The sequence below is a fragment of the Ctenopharyngodon idella genome, chromosome 19, assembly GCF_019924925.1.
Source record: "Ctenopharyngodon idella isolate HZGC_01 chromosome 19, HZGC01, whole genome shotgun sequence".
In the NCBI taxonomy this organism is placed as follows: domain Eukaryota; kingdom Metazoa; phylum Chordata; class Actinopteri; order Cypriniformes; family Xenocyprididae; genus Ctenopharyngodon; species Ctenopharyngodon idella.
In genome coordinates, this window is record NC_067238.1 from 7,826,037 (window position 1) to 7,843,547 (window position 17,511).

General features: G+C 43.7%; 1 protein-coding gene across 1 annotated transcript in view; it reads left to right on the top strand.

Annotated features, from left to right (window-relative positions):
- The window catches only part of st3gal1l3 (ST3 beta-galactoside alpha-2,3-sialyltransferase 1, like 3), a 110,327-nt gene that overhangs the window by 48,657 nt on the left and 44,159 nt on the right, over window positions 1-17,511 (top strand). Inside the window, exons 3-5 of the mRNA XM_051873257.1 lie at window positions 4,388-4,567; window positions 5,962-6,007; window positions 6,165-6,284. Of these exons, the coding sequence (XP_051729217.1) occupies window positions 4,388-4,567; window positions 5,962-6,007; window positions 6,165-6,284 (346 nt within the window). The remainder of the gene's footprint in view (window positions 1-4,387; window positions 4,568-5,961; window positions 6,008-6,164; window positions 6,285-17,511) is intronic.

Consider the following 17,511-nt stretch of genomic DNA (forward strand, 5'->3'; position numbering starts at 1 on the left):
CTAGAATCAACCAATCGTCGATATAGTTCAGTACGCGGATGCCCTGGAGTCTCAATGGAGCCAGAGCTGCATCCACGCACTTCGTGAATGTGCGGGGTGATAATGACAGGCCGAACAGAAGAACCCTGTACTGGTAAGCTTCGCCCCCGAAAGCAAACCTGAGGAACTTCCTGTGAGAAGGATGGATGGACACATGAAAGTACGCATCTTTCAGGTCTATCGCCACAAACCAGTCCTCGGACCTGATTTGTGGGATAATCTGTTTGAGTGTAAGCATCTTGAATTTTAGCTTTTGTATAGAGCGATTTAGCACACGTAAATCTATGATAGGACGTAGTCCCCCATCCTTCTTTGGAACAATGAAGTAGCGGCTGTAAAAACCTGACAGCTTGCTGGGAGGAGGAACCCTTTCTATAGCTCCTTTTTGCAAAAGTGTCACAACCTCTTGTTCCATCACCAGAGACTGCTCGGGGGTCACCACTGTGGGAAGAACCCCATTGAACCTGGGCGGGCGAGACCCGAACTGAATTCTGTAACCCTTCTCTATAATGAGCAGCACCCATTTCGATATATTCGGTAGAAGTTTCCATTCTGCCATAAAATCTACTAAGGAAACCAGTCTCTCGAGACTGGCCTCTGGTGTTTTTTGAGCACTTGGCTCGGCCCTCTGAAGCGGCGCACCGGCAACAGACAGCCGAATCAAGTGACGACCGGCCCTCCTCGGAGGGTCGGCGGGGACCGCTGCGGGCGCCGAAGGGAAGCGGGTGCCAGATATTCTAACACCGGGCTCCCTCCGGAGGGGGCCGCCCTCCGGAGGGGGCCGCCCTCATTGGGTCCTGACCCACAGATGTCAGGACCGCTTTGAAGCCTTCTTGGCGATAATAACGGCCCGCAGGTCCGCTTTACCCCCAGAAGGCTTCTGCTGTGTGGACCGCCCCAACCCCCAGGTTTTCTGCGGAGGGGTACGGGTGGCCACACTAAACTTTTGTTGCGCTCTGTGGTGCGCAGAGAAGCTCGTGGACGGCCGAGGCTGCTCCCGCTCAGCAGCCCCGGGGGGAATTTTTGAGCGGCGGGGGAGGAACCTCTGGAACGCCGCAGATTGTTTTTTGGTCTCCTGGAACCTGTCGACGACTGACGTTACAGGGTCGCCAAACAGGCCCGCAGGAGACAGCGGCGCGTCCATAAGGGCAGTCTTGTCTCTGTCCCTTATGTCCGAGAGGTTCAGCCACAAGTGCCTCTCCGTGGCCACCAAGGCTGCCATAGAGCGACCTACTGACTTGGCCGTCTCTTTGGTGGCACGGAGAGTCTGTTGCTTTTCTAAGCTCCTGGATGCACTCAAATGTGGCCTCCCCACTCTCATCAATTTCCCCCAGCAGGTCGGCTTGGTATGCTTGCAGCAGCGACATTGTATGTAGACACGCTGCTGCCTGACCTGCTGCCGCATAAGCCTTGCCCACCAAGCCCGATGTTGTCTTTAGGGGCTTAGTGGGCAGCGTCGGGGTTTTTAGGGACGATGCGGACTCGGGCGAGAGATAGCCCGCGAGCGTCTCTTCAACCCGAGGCATCGCCCCGTAGCCATGCTGTTTCAGCCCCACTATATTACTATAGATCGATGTTTGGGGGCTGAACACTCTGTACTGTACTGGCCTTCTCCACAATCTCAACACCTCGGTGTGGAGATCGGGGAAGAAAGGCAAACCCCGACGCTGGGGTAGTGACCGGGCAGGGAGAAACCGTTCATCGAGTTTACTTTTAGGTTTCGTTTCAGCCCTCTCTGCTGGCCAGTCGATCTTTAACTTATCCACTGCCCTAGTCACTACCTCCAAGAGCTCCTCATATGCTGGGGAAGAGGATGGCGGGTCCTCCTCCCCAGCCTCGACGTTCGCCACATCAACCTCCTCGGAGGAAGAGAGGTGAAGCGCCGGTGTCTCTCTCCGGGGGGAAGAAACCGCAGCGCGTGCTTCCACCACCAGAGGAGAGACACTGGACCTGGCAGGTGAGGGACGAGATAAGGCTGGGCCCGTCTCCATCCCCTCTGCCAGCTCCATTTGTGAACCCAACGAATGAAGTCTGCGCTGTGCCTCGGCAGCAGCGGGACCCGATCCACTGGGAATACCAGCCAAGGCACCCTCCTTATCAAAGAGTGCCCGGCGTGATCTTAATACTCTGAGGGTGAGCTTATCGCAATGCACACAGACAGCCCCCTCGAGAGCTGCCTGTGCGTGCTCAACCCCCAGGCAAACAACACACATTTCGTGTGTATCCCCTGGTGTCAGATATCTATCGCAGGGATGAACACACTTGACAAAATGCTGTTGTTTTTCCGCCATTTTTCGTGTCTTTTATATATATATATATTTCACTATATATATGTGGTGTGCACTGAAACTCTTGTCCTCAGACGAAGAGATCTTATTTCAAGCTACAGATGGTAGACAAACATCAAATAAGACACACAAGATAACATAGAGTGCTTGCTGAAGACAACAGAAGCTAGCGATCTCTGCATCCGGGTATGCTTTATAGTTTCCTGGTCCGTGACGTCACCCGCCTCTGACGTCTCGCTACGCGATTGGTTAGATACATGAGTGCTTCAATGACGCTATCACGCAGAAGGTTCCCAATGCGTTATACGCAGCGTCGACAGTTCCCACGAAAGGGAAACAAGGATTTGATCGTGCTGTGTAACAACAACAATCACCAGGCTTTTGGCGCCCTCTGCAGGCATTTGTTATAATACATATGATGTAAATATGTCATATGATGTAAAAAACTCTTGGGCCCAGTTTCACAGAGAGGGCTTAGCCTAAGCCAAGATTAGACCTTAGTTCAATTAGGATATTTAAGTAGCTTTTATAAACATACACTAGAAAAAAACATTACTGGTGTGCATCTTGAGACAAAACAATGGCTCTGACATATTTTAAGATCTGTCAGTACAAGTTACTTTCAGTTAAAACCGCTCAAACATGCATTTTAGTCTAGGACTAGCTTAAGCCTTGTCTGTGAAACAGAGGGGTCAATGTGTTTAAATATGCAGATTAGCTTGTTTTGGTTCATTTAGAAGAAATCTACAGATGCAAACAGACGGAGGGTAGTAGGGTTAAAACAAACACCATCTAAATGTGTAATTTGGATGTTTTCTTTCCATTAGAGTAAAAGAAGACTTGGAAGCAAAAATAGACCAAAATCTTAAAATTGTCCACAACATGAAAGAAGTATTCCAATAACACCAAAAGAATTAAAACAATTTATTGATTTGTGCAAAATAAACATTATTAGTGAAACTATGTCCTTCTTCTTAAGCAGTTATTATTCTAAATATATATAGCTACTTGAAAATAGTATTGTAGAAAACACACACTGTGGCATAGTTTCCTTTGCTGTTGCCTGCTCTTGTGATAAACCTAGTGAACACTAAAGAAGACCATGGTCTCTGTGTGAACTGATTATTCTGAAGTATGAAACAATTGCGTGAGTGTGAGGGAAATTGGTAAGGAAGTCAGAGTTGTGTTAATATATTTAACGTTTTGTTTATTATTTTTTTTAAATAAATAATTATGAGAAGTGCCCTTTTTTCCACTTGAGCCCCTGCCCTCCAAAATGTCTGTGCATGTCCCTGCCTCCTCTTGATATTAATGCAGAACAAAGCATGCAGTTCGCAATGTAGGGGTTGTCATCATTAATTTTGAAGTATTTCAACATCCCTGAGGCTGACATTGTTCCTGCTGCTGCTGCCGCTGGTGTCTCTGTTTGTGCACGGAAATTTCTGTTAATGACGTCACGTTTTTGGTATCGGGGGTATTTTTATGAGTACGAGTACAAGTACATGAGCTTGGTATCGGTGCATCCCTACAAGAAAGTGATGGTTCTTCCAGCTCATTAAATGACTCTTTTCATAGCTCCATTCCTCTGTTATTCCACGGTTTCATTCACTTCCAATTTCTCATTTCTTATTTGCGTGATTTGTGTCTATGTGTGTGTCTGTTAGAGTAGCTATGTGTTTGTGATTTAGTTAAATAAAACTTTTGAGCACATTCTTGTGAGTTGTTTCTGATCTGCTTATAAACCAATGCCAATTTAATGATTATGATCACAGCTACAGGCTAAGAAAGCGTTATATTTCTGTGGCCATGGAAAAAATCCTTTCTGTGATCGCTTGCCGAAGAGATTAATTGATTGCAATATTAATTCAGCTACATGAAGTTAATTCGATTAACTGATCCAAATATTTATAATTAATTATAACGAGTTATGATTAATTATTCATGTCCCTTTTGAGCTAATTTGCTATATATATATATATAGCAAGTGTTAAAGATATACTTTATCAAAGGGCACATAAAACATCTTCCTAAACTATATTTGCATTTTTTTTTTTTTCCAGGATTAATAAGGGCCCAACAAAGGGTTTTGAACGGGATGTGGGATTTAAGACCACTCACCGTATCATCTACCCCGAGAGCGCTGTGGACATGGATAACTCCACTCATATGGTGCTGATTCCTTTCAAGACTCTGGATCTGCAGTGGCTCATCAGTGTCTTTACTACCAAACACATTGATCGGTAAGACCAATTTAACAAATGAAAATGCATGATAATGCAATTGTGATTTCAGTTGTGTAAAACAAACTCACCAGCCACTTTATTAGGTACACTGATCGTTAATGCAGATATCTAATCAGCCAATCACATGGCAGCAACTCAATGCATTTAGGCATGTAGTCATGGTCAAGACGATTTGCTGAAGTTCAAATTGAGCATCAGAATGGGGAAAAGGATGATTTAAGTGACTCTGAACGTGGCATGGTTGTTGGTGCCAGAAGGACTGTCTGAGTATTTCAGAAACTGATGATCTACTGGGATTTTCACACACTGTGGACGAAAATGCCTTGTTGATGCCAGAGGTCAGAAGACAATGGCAAGACTGGTTGAAAGGCAACAGTAAATAACCACTCGTTACAACCGAGGTATGCAGAAGACCATCTCTGAACACACAACATGTCAAACCTTGAAACAGATGGGCTACAGCAGCTACAAGTCCACACTTGGTCCCAGTCTTGTCAGCTTAGAACAGGAAACTCAGGCTACAGTTCACACTGACTCACCATCACCAAAATTGGACAATAGAAGATTGGAAAAACATTGCCTGGTCTGATGAGTCTCGATTTCTGTTGTGACATTCAGATGGTAGGGTCAGAATTTTGCATAAACAACATGAAAGCATGGTTTCATCCAGCCTTGTATAAACGGTTCAGGCTGTTGGTGGTGGTGTAATGGTGGGGGGATATTTTCTTGGCACACTTTGGGCCTCTTAGTACCGATTGAGCATCATTTAAACACCACAGCCTGAGTACCTGAGTATTGTTGCTGACCATGTCCATTCCTTTATAACTATTGTGTACCCATCTTCTGATGGCTACTTCCAGCAGGATAATGCACCATGTCACAAAGCTCAAATCATCTCAAATGGAACATGACAATGAGTTCACTATACTCAAATAGCCTCCACTGTCACCAGATCTCAATCCAATAGAGCACCTTTGGGATGTGGTGGAACACATCATGGATGTGCAGCCGACATATCTGAAGCAACCGTGTGTTGCTATCATGTACCTTGATGAATCTATGATACAAAGAATTAAGGAAGTTCTAAATGCAAAAGGGGGTCCAGCCCGGTTACTAGCAAGGTGTGCCCAATAAAGTGAATGGTGAGTGTATTTCATTACTTTTACTTTAAAGAATGCTTCAACACCTTTTCCATAAAGACATCACTTTATTTCATCAGTGCCCACTCAGCTGCTTCAGCCTGTAGGCTTTTTCCTAATTTTTTATGTTGACCACTATTCAGCTTTATACATTTACATCCAGTATATAAAGTTTGCCCTAGAAACATTGCAGTTGTTCAAAATTGTTCATAATAGCACATTATTATGCTATTATTAATTTTTTTTTTTTAGAACCTACGTTCCAGTAAAACCCATTATAAAAGCAAACAGGGACAAGGTGAGTAGCAGCACTCGGCAATCAGTGCTTCAACATATTTAGCAACCAATTAAACGGGCATTCACTCTCAAGACATGTTTGAATATTAAATGTATAATAACATATAAATATAATGATTGTCTAATTTTCCTGGTGTGATTTCTCTCTGTGGCCTCAGGTGATGATCCTCCATCCTGGTTTTCTGAAATATATTCAAGAGCGCTGGCTGCAGAAACATGGCAGATATCCATCCACTGGTTTTATTACACTCATATTTGCCTTGCACATCTGTGACCAGGTAAAACTCATAGGCCTGGTTTCACAGACAGGGCTTAGCCTAAGCCAGGATAAGGTCTTAGTTCAATTAAAATATTTAAGTAGCTTTTATAAACGTACACTAGAAAAATACATTAGTGGTGTGCATCTTGAGACAAAACAATGGCACTGACATATTTTAAGATATATTCTATCTAGACAGCATTTGATTGGACAGAAAATTTGACGAGAAACAGTTGCAGAGTGATGTCAGCAAAATTGTTCATTCATATTGGTGATGGAGAGAAACTGAGAATTTTGAATGGATATATCTTCTACATGTGAATTTTTTTCATTGATTTGGCACACACAGGCTTATAGATATCTTAAAGCTAACATATAGATAGTTAAAGTGATAAATAAATTTAGATTTCATGGAGACTATTTTACACTGTAATATTGGCTGTGTGTTTTAAATCCTGTCTTTTATTTTTTAAAAATAAAAGACAGAATTTAAAAGACATGGTGTTTTAAATTCTTGTCTTTTATTAAAATCTGACTTTTATTTAAATTTAATTTAGAAATGCATGTGTCATTAAAAAAGGTCTATCACAGACTCGACTTGCCACATTATAGTATATAACAATACCGGATACTTGGTATGAGGGATATCAATGGAATTAAATTTTATACCAGTTTACAGGGGGAAAAATTATGAACATCAACATCCTAATGAATGAAGTAGCCTCAAATAATGTACACTATATATTCACCTAAAGGGCATCTTAGACACTATGCGGCAAACTTCTTACAAATGGGTCTGCCCGCACAAATCCACCTCGCGATTCTATTTTAACAATTAATCCACTGATGGCGAGCCGAGGTTGGAAACCATGTGCAGTTTATTTACAAGATTTGAACTAAATACAAAACTGAAAGTAGACTTGAACATGAGCAAACTTAAACATGAGATTTAGATGATAGATAGATAGATAGATAGATAGATAGATAGATAGATAGATAGGTAGAAACCAGCGACTCTATCTGCGCGACTCCACCGCTCCACTGACACCAACAAGGCACTTGAGTATTGCTCTTTTCTTTCGTTCCCCTTTTATACAGCTTGTTCTTGTCTGTTTGTTTTTTATGACCTGTTTTATCTATGTGCTTCCAAATTCCCACTATTACTAACACTCGCAAACCGCGCACCCTATATGTTGGGGGTAGTGCAACCTCCGTATTTTACCCATGTCCTCTAGTACATTACTTTCTATCCCTATTGGTCTCCAGAATTTCCAATCTGCTATAAACAAAGCAGACTTACATCTATCGCTACTCATTCAGGTCTCTATCTCATGGCTCTGACTGAGACCTGGATCAAACCAGAGGACACTGCCACATCGGCGGCCTTCTCCTCTAATTTCACTTTTACTGACTGCGAGGGGTAGTGGTACTGCTCTGCTTATGCCCAATGAATGGAATTTCAATCCTTTACCATCTCTTTGTGACAATGGCACATTTGAATCGCATGCTATTACTATCACCCACCCTGCTAAAATCCATTTTGTAGTTGTTTATCATCCCCCAGGTCAGCTAGGTAACTTCTTGGATGAGTTAGATGTGTTACTCTCATCCTTCCATGAGGATGGTACTCCTCTGTTACTGCTTAGAGACTTCAACATCCATCTAGACAAACCTCAGGCTGCTGACTTCCACACTCTGCTTGCCTCGTTTGACCTCAAATGAGTGTCTACTACAGCTACCCACAAATCAGGTAACCAATAAACCAATCTATACATGCTGGTGCTCCTCTGATAATACACTGGTTACTCCACTACACACCTCAGACCACTTCCTCATCACTCTTAGCCTCAAACTGACTCCTGACTCAACACACACTCCCCCACAGGTCACTTTTCGGCGTAACCTACGCTCACTCTCACCCTCCCGCCTATCCTCTTTGGTCTCATCCACACTTCCTCCCCCTAATCAGTTCTCATCACTGGATACTAACAATGCTACTGACACTCTTAGCTCCACTCTAACACTTGCTTAGACGACTTCTGCCCCCTTTCATCCAGACCAGCCCGTGCCACACCCTCTGCCCCCAAGCTATCCGATGTTCTCCGTGAGCATCATTCTAGACTCAGGGCTGCAGAGAAGAAGTGGTGAAAATCTAAAGATTCTACCGATCTTACCTTGTATCAATCACTCCTCTCTTCCGTCTCTACAAATGTCTCCAATGCTAAAACCACATACTACCACAATAAAATTAACAATTCTCCTGATTCTCGCATGCTTCTCTACTCTTCTCTTCCCCATCATTCTCTTTCCAAATCATAAGTACTTATCTTGCTGGATCTGTTTGCCGCACTCCAATGGTTCAAGTCTTACCACTCAGGTAGATCCTTCAGGGTATCTTAGAAGGGGTGAGGTTTCTAAGTCATATCATCTTGCTACTGGGGTACCTCAGGGCTCAGTGCTTGGACCACTTCTCTTCTCCATCTGCATGTCATCACTAGGATCTGTCATTCAGGAACATGGTTTTTCCTATCACTGCTATGCTGATGACATACAACTCTACCTCTCATTAAACCCTTCCTATCGGAGCATTCCAAATTCTCATCCAAGCTCTTGTTTTATCCAGACTGGACTACTGTAATGCTCTCTTCCAGCAAGCACTGTCAAGCCTCTGCAACTGATCCAGAATGTGGCAGCAAGAGTGGCCTTTAATAAGCCGAAGAGGGCGCACGTCACACACCTCTCTTCATCAGTTTGCACTGTCTGCCAGTAGCTGCTGGCATCAAATTCAAGGCTCTGATGTTTGCATACAAGACAACCACTGCCTCTGCACCACTATACCTAAACTCACTACTTCAGACATATGCGCCCTCCAGAAGCTTGTGTTCTGCAAGTGAATGATGCCTTGTGGTGCCATCCAAAAGGGGCACAAAATCACTCTCACTGACCTTCTCCTTGTCTGTTCCCTGCTGGTGGAATGACCCAGCACTTGACCCAGTAATATTAGCACTTACTGTTTCTTTTTTTCTATTTCTATTCTCTCTTTCTATTTATTTAAAAAAAGAAAAAATCCTTGCTACGAGCACTTTGCTGGAATAAGTGGAACTTGACACAGCACTTGCATACTGTTGCACTCATGTTGATTTGATTGCTTCTGTTGTTCTTGTAATGGGTTGAGAAAATGTAATTTATAAATGTAATTAAGTTGATCCCCCTCATTAATATGTGTATACATTTCCTCATGTTTTCTTTCTTTTTTTTTTTTCGTTCCACAAAATGAAACTTTTGAGTTAAGGTAAAACATCTTTGTACCACTAGATGGCGCAATGCGCGCACATGAAAGACGTGAGAGATTTACTTCCCCCTGTTCGGCGCGCTCAGTAATAAACTGACTACTGCTGTGGAAAGACGTAACTTCTGTCCTCTCGTGTTCTTCACAGGTATGAATATATTTCACTAAAAGGTTAATTTCATTGTACTTGTGTGAATCGACATCGGTGATACAAAGAGTAGTGATGGCGAAATGAAGCTTTGTGAAGCACAGAGGCTTTCCCCTCAAGTGTATCGATTGTCATAGAATGAAGTATGAACTGGGAATAAATACAAACTGAACATGCACAAAACTGCACATGTAAATATTTATTCATATTATGACATTCTTTTGACACCTGACACTTCACATTTGCGCAAGGGTTCATGTTATGTGAATCAGAATACGAAGCAGTCCCGTGGTTGTGTGTGAAAAAGCTTCGGACGTCACCGATCACGTGGTTATGGCAAAATGAATCAAGCTCCGATACAGTGCTTCACTGTGAGATGTTTCGTTTTTTTATTGCAAAATTTGAACATACATACATACAGGATCAGGGAAATAAAGTGTGGTTGTGTCTGTTACAATGAATAATCATACATTAAAAGAACAGAAAACAAACATACTGAGTTTGCATACATCAATATGAAATAAAGAAAAGAAAAGAAAAACACAATAATTAGGTTAAATCACATCTTTAAATAAATCGTCATAATGCATCAAACATTTTGCACTTTTTTTGTTATTTATAAGTCTGAGGGATAAAATAAAGGAGTTAAATTCAGCAAGAAAAAGAGGAAAGCTTAGGGGAGATTTAAGCCACTTCTGTTTGTGAATGAAGAATTTAGCATACAAGATAAAAAAAATTAACAACAATTAACAACAAGGGACAGCAGCTTTGGGTTTTCATATGTAACGGGTAGATGATATTTTTTTTTTTTAATTATTATTTTGGGGACTTTTATTTTGACGGGTGGACTGATTTTCGGTGTTCGGGGTGCACTGCGAGAGAGAGAGGGAGGAGAGGAGCGCTGTGTTTCAGAGTGTCACAAAAAGAAAGTGAGTGATGTGTCGTGTTCGAGAAGCTCGTTCGATAGTGTTAATCGGGGCTTTAGTCGAATAAAGGACGACAACATCAAGTGTTTTTGTGAACTGTATCCCGCATTTCATCATTGGAGTTTTTGTGTCGTTTTGCTCTGCGGATTGCATTGCATTGCATTGCATTGGACTGCTGGAGTGACGCAGTAATGCTTTGTGAAGGCAACGAGGCCTGTAAGTGCTTCTAAAGTACAGTTTTTCCTTGATTGATGACGATTGAAGAGATTTGTCACGTTTTTGCAGTGTTTTGCTCTCTTTACATTTTAATTGAGAAGCAGCCTTACGAACTAACGATTCAACCGAACTGGTCACACGTTATTTGTTTGTTTTGCACTTGTCATCGCGCATCAGGACTGAGAACGGCTCTACATTGCCGTTCGTGCGGGACGTAGTTTTTGGAGAAGATTCAAGTTTAAGACTATGTTGTGTAACCCTGCCATCCATTGACATTGCTGATTGATTCATCTCAGTTTGATTCATTTGGGGGGGTTTGACTCATCTTGATGCTTTTTCATTTTTTTTGGGGATGTTTCATTGAGGCTGAGTGATTCAGTTACAAGTTTATTTCAACGCACGCTACGTCGAGACCACGCATCTCAAATAATTTTTCTATGGACTGTTTTTTCCCCAAGTTATTTTTTTTTTTTTTTGATATTTTGATCTAATGAACGTGAACTGTGAGAGTTCATTTGAACTACTGAACCCAGTGTGAACTGTGAATGTGCACCTAAAGAGACGTTTCACGTAAGTGTTTCTAATGTGAAATTTCATTGTTTTTGTTTTTTTTTCAAGTGTGACTGTTTAACAGTGACCATTTGCTCAAAGAAAACTCAAGTGGGGTTTATGAAAATTTACAGGTGTTTTCTAACTTGAATAACCATTGGATTTGACTATTGTATAGGTTAAAAGTCAATAACTCTTACATTGGAGGTGATTGTGGCCTAGTGAGTTTAAAAGAAAACTCAAAGACTGTATTTTTTTATTTTTTGCTTTTATTTAGTGATAATTTAAATTAAAGTAATACTTCATTACAAGGAAGGAAAATATACACAGAAAATAAATCCTGTTTAATTTTTGTACTTACCTTCAGTGTATTATCTATTTATTTTCTTTTGGTTGAAAGCTGTCAGGGAGTAGGGGCGTCTTACCCACTTTATTAGATATGGGAAGGGAGGAGTATTTTAGACTGTGTCTCACAAATACATTTACTTCAGGGAGCCATCTCGTGACATTATTCTACCTGAAGCCTACCCTTGTCGGTCTGTAGAGTGCATCTCAATAAAGTAGGACACAACATATATACATTAGTATATAACAAGACCAAAAGCACTGAAAACGGGGACTAAGATCCTTTCGTTCTTCAGTCTTCCAGGACAGCTCTAACAAATTTCCCCTACAAGACGGGCTAAATACCCTGTCACAAAAGTGGCGTCACGAACAGGATAGAATTAGGCATATTGAATTAGTCACACGTCTCCAGGCCCGCAAGTTGTTGCTCAAGTAAGATGTCTGAGCTCGAGGAACTAAGACGAGAGATGGCGGAAATGCAAAGGCGGTTTGCAGAGCAGGCAGGGGCACTCGATCAAGCCAGAGCAGAGCAGAGAGAAGCTCTATCCCTAGCAAAGGTGGTAATTGAGAGCCAGACTTCTGCACAACCGACCCCAGCTGCCATTTATATTCCCCGAGACAGGAAGCTGCCTGAATTCAGTGGTTGCATGTCAAAGCCGGGAGAGCTGAGTATTGAAGAATGGGTGGTATCGATAAAGTCTGCATTTCAGGTCATGAGAGTTCCCACTGAGGATCGGATTGAGCTGGTGAAACAGAATCTAAAAGACGAGGCCAAAGCCACAGTGAAGTTTATGATGGATGGAAAGGAAGAGACGGTTGACAACATCTTCACTGTTCTCCTCGACACCTATGGAGATAAAGTGCCCATTGGTACGAGGCTTAAAGATTTCTATGATCGTGCTCAGAAGGTAGGGGAAACAATACGCTCCTATGCCTATGACCTTCGGGAAAGACTTAATCGTGTGCAGCGCAGAGAGCCAAACAGAGTGGCAGATGCTGAAAATGTTTTGAAGGAGCAGTTGGTGCTAGGCTTGCAAGATGACTTTTTGCGACGAGAGATGAAGCGTAGAGTTAAAGCTGAACTAGATTTGAGTTTTGTTCAGTTGATGCAGGCGGCAATTACCTGGTCAGAAGAGGAGGAAACACAGACTCCTAGTAATGTAAGGTCAGGTACCCGTGCCAGAGGGGTAGTGAATGCTGCTGCAGCACAGGATGCTTCCTCTGCTCTGTCGCTGGAGAAACTGCATGATGCGGTCCAGAAAATAGCGGCTCGTCAAGAGGAACTATATCAAGCTGTTCATGGGAAAGAGAGAAATAGGCCACAGCAGAGCCATCCAAAGCAACCATTAAAAGACAGTGAAGGCCGTTATATTTGTTATTCATGTGGTGAACCCGGACACACCAGTCGCTTTTGTCCGCAAGGTGGCAAGTTGAGGAGGGGTCCAGCTCCATCACAGCATGCAGTGGAATTAGTTGAAGTTACTGAGAATGACTCTGGAGGTGCGGTGCAGAAAAGCCCAGGGCCCTCACTGATTAGATGTCACACAGCGGAATGGCTAGCTGATGAGACTGCTGAAAAACATGAGGGCAGTGCTTTTGGGGATTGCCTGTCGATTGAGGTGAAGATAGCTGGTGTCAAGACCAAGTGCCTCTTAGATACAGGGTCAGAGGTGTCCACCATATCTGAGTCACACTTCAGGTAGCACTTCGAGGACCAAAAACTGAAGTTATCCTCTGCGTGCTGGGTTAAGCTGACGGCGGCCAATGGACTGGACATTCCTGTCTTGGGATGCTTACAGGCCGATGTAGAATGTCTGGGAAAAGTACTTCCTGGGAAGTGTATATTTGTTCTGACTGACACAAGCCCTGATGTGAAGGAAATGAAAGGGATGTCTGGGATTATCGGGATGAATGTGCTCAATGAAGTTCAGTCCTTGTTCATCTCAGCGGAGGGAATGGAGAGGATTGATAAGTATAATCCGCGAGATGAAGCTCAGGTCCAGAGGGTGCTTGCTTGAGTTGAGAAAGAAGCTGGACATCTGAGGCCCGACGGAAGGATTAGTTATGTCAAGATTGCCGGAAGACAGGCTGTCACTATTCCTCCCCGCTGTGAGAAGGTGCTGGAAGGTCGTTGTGGAGTGTCACCCAGGGTGAGGAGTCATGTGCTTGTAGAGCCAGTACCTGGAACAAGTTTGCCAAAAGGACTCTTAGTGGCTCACGTTCTTCCTAAAACAGAGGGTGGAAAGGTCCCTGTGCGTATGGTGAACTTGAGTGGAAAGGCTGTTAGACTTGCTCCCCGATCCAGAGTTGCTTCTCTGTATAAGCCCAAGGAGGTGATCACAAAGGATGTGCTCGAATTTGAGGAAGATGACGGCATACTTCATGTCAAGGAGTTGGTGCGAGACAAGGTTCAGGCTGATAAAACCTCACTTGTGCCGCTACCAGTTCCTGTTGAAGTGAACTATGAAGGACTCACACCAGAACAATGTGAGAGGCTCATTGGGTTGTTATCGAAGCACAGAGATGTTTTCTCCAAGGATGACAAAGATTATGGCTACACCACGGCTGTGGTGCACAATATTCCTACAAGTGAAGCACCACCAATAAAGCAGCGACATCGTAGAATACCACCACAGATATTCCAAGAGGTCAAAAGGCATGTCCAAGATCTGGTGTCCCAGGGAATTCTGAAAGAGAGCAGTAGCCCTTGGGCATCACCCGCAGTTATCGTCATGAAGAAAGATGGCAGTGTGCGTTTCTGCTGTGATTACCGAAAGCTGAACCAAGTGACGTGTAAGGATGCATATCCGCTTCCTCGGGTGGACGAGTCCTTAGACGCTGTTCTCTACACTAGACCTGACTGCTGGGTATTTTCAGGTAGCGGTGAGTGAGAAAGATTGAGAGAAGACAGCTGTCACCACCCCATTTGGCCTGTTTGAGTGGACCAGGATGCCATTCGGGTTGTGCAACGCCCCGGCCACCTTTCAGCGCCTTATGGGAGTGGTGCTTGGTGACTTGACCTTTGACGTTCTTCTGGTTTATCTGGACGATGTCATTATCTTCTCTAAAGACTTTGAGAGCCACTGTGAGAGGTTAGAACTTGTCTTCAACCGTCTGAAACAGCATGGGCTAAAGCTAAAGCCGAGCAAATGTTTTCTCCTAAGGCCGGAAGTGAAGTTTTTGGGGCACCAGATCTCAGCAGAAGGCATAAAAGTGGATAACGAAAAAGTTAAAGTTCTGGACACGTGGCCAGTTCCAAAAAGTGTAAGAGAGGTCAGGCAAGTACTTGGGTTTATGAGCTACTATAGAAAATTCGTCCCAAGGTTCGCACAGATTGCCAAACCACTACATGCGTTGGTAGGTGGAGGAAAGAAAAATAGAACCTCTGCAAATTTCACCTGGAGTCAAGAATGCGAGGTTGCATTTGACGAGCAGTGCTTGATGTCACCCCCTGTCCTTGCATACCCCAACTTCAGTTTGCCCTTTACACTTGCCACCGATGGAAGCCATCATGGACTGGGGGCTGTACTCAGTCAGAAGCAAGGAGGGACTGAGCATGTCATGGCATATGCAAGCAGAGGTCTTAGGAGATCAGAGAAGAATGACAAAAACTATAGTGCGTTCAAACTGGAACTGCTTGCGTTGAAGTGGGCAGTCACGGAAAAATTCAGAGAATACCTTATGTATTCAAGATTCACCGTGATTACCGACCATAACCCCCGCTACGTTACCTTGATTCGGCTAACCTCGGCGCGGTTGAGCAACGCTGGGTAGCACAACTGGCAGAGTACAACTTTGAAGTATGCTACAAACCTGGCCGACTCAACACAAGTGCAGATGCATTATCGAGAATTCCTTCCAGGGAGGAACCGGAGAAGGATGATGATGGCAAGGATTTCATCCGGCTAGGAGCTGACGAAGTGAGGGCATGTTTGTGGCCGGCCAAAAGGATTGACCAGGAGGAACCTGAAGGTAAAGCTGCGGTGCAAGCATCTGTAAGAGGAGAAGTAAGTGGTTATAGCTGGAGCGAGATTGGAAAGTAGCAAAGGAATGACCCTGTGATCTGTCCCATTTATAAAGCAGTGTCCGAGGGCAAGAAACCAAGCAGAGCGGATCAAAGTTGTATGGAACCGAAACTGAAGAAGCTTGCCAAGGAGTTTGATCGTCTTAAGCTGCGGCAGGGAGTGCTGTTCAGATGCATCCTCGACCCTAGGGATGGAGAGGAAGTCTGGCAGGTGGTTGTTCCTGAACCTTTACAGCGTGATGTGTATGAGGGCCAACATGAACACGGAGGTCATTTCGGGGGGAGAAGTACATTGACTCGAATGAGACGAAGTTACTACTGGCCTACTATGTCTGTGGATGTTCCATGCTGGATAAGGCAGTGCAAAAGATGTACATTGGCCAAGGATGTTTTTCCCAGGCTTCGAGCTCCTATGACATGTAGTAATGTCTTAGCCCCATTAGAGGTCCTCGCCATGGATTATGCACAGCTTGAGCAGTCTTCTGGAGGGTACGAAAATGTACTTGTTCTTACCGATATGTTCACCAGAGTCACGGTTGCTGTTCCTACCAAGAATCAGACAGCAAACACCACAGCAAAAGCTCTGATTAAACACTGGTTCGTTTATTATGGTTGCCCAGCTCGATTGCATTCAGATCAAGGCAGGTGTTTTGAGGCCAACGTGATCAAGGAGCTTTGCAAAATCTATGGTATAGGAAAGAGCCGTACAAGCCCATACCATCCACAGGGGAACGCTCAATGTGAAATTTTCAACCGTACCATGCATGATTTGCTAAGAACCTTGCCACCAGAGAAAAAGAGAGATTGGAAGACTCACCTTCCGGAGCTGGTGATGGCTTACAACAGTCATGTCCATTCATCCACTGGTTATTCCCCGTTCTATCTGATGTTTGGAAGAGATGCACGTTTACCAATGGATGTGCTTGGGGAAAAGGATTTAGAAGAGGATGAAGTTGATAACCTGGATGATTGGGTGAAAATTCATCATGCAAGATTGAAGACTGCTGTGGAGGTTGCAAATGCAGTGTCTCAAGGGGCTTCCAGAAGAAGAAAGAAGATATATGACCGCAAGTCGTTTGGAGCTCTTGTGAGGCCTGGAGATCGGGTGCTACTGCGTAATCACAAACACAGGAGTAGAAACAAAATTCAGGATAAATGGGAAGACACACCGTACATAGTAGTAAAGCAAAACCACTCAGACATACCTGTGTTTACTATTAAACCGGAAAAGGGGGGTTCGGTGAAGGTAGTACACAGGGATCAGCTTCGACACTGTTCATTCCCGTCACCTACGACACCGCGTGCACACCGGCGCAGATTGAGAGACAAGCCAGAGTCAGACACAGACATGTCAGACGTTATCTGCTTTCCAGAAACTGTACAACATTCCACTTACCATGCACACACAAGGGTGGATCAAGGGGAGTCAGGGGAAGTAGGACAGCATGACAGCAATGGGGGTCAGGATGTAATATCAGAATCAGAGTTGAGGGTACAAGATGATTCAGATGATGCTGATGTTTCAGAAGTTGAGAGAGAAAGTGTTCCTGAGTTCAGACGTTCTCAGCGACAAAACAAGGGTACCTTACCTATGAAATACAGGAAAGACTACATTCTAAAATAAGAGTTCATAAAGTTCTGTAACTTTTAAGGTATTGGGAGATTGAGTTGTACATTTGTAATGTGATGTCTTCCTAATATGTTGTTTGTGTTTCACAGATGAACCTGCTGGAAATGTCGATGGAGTGG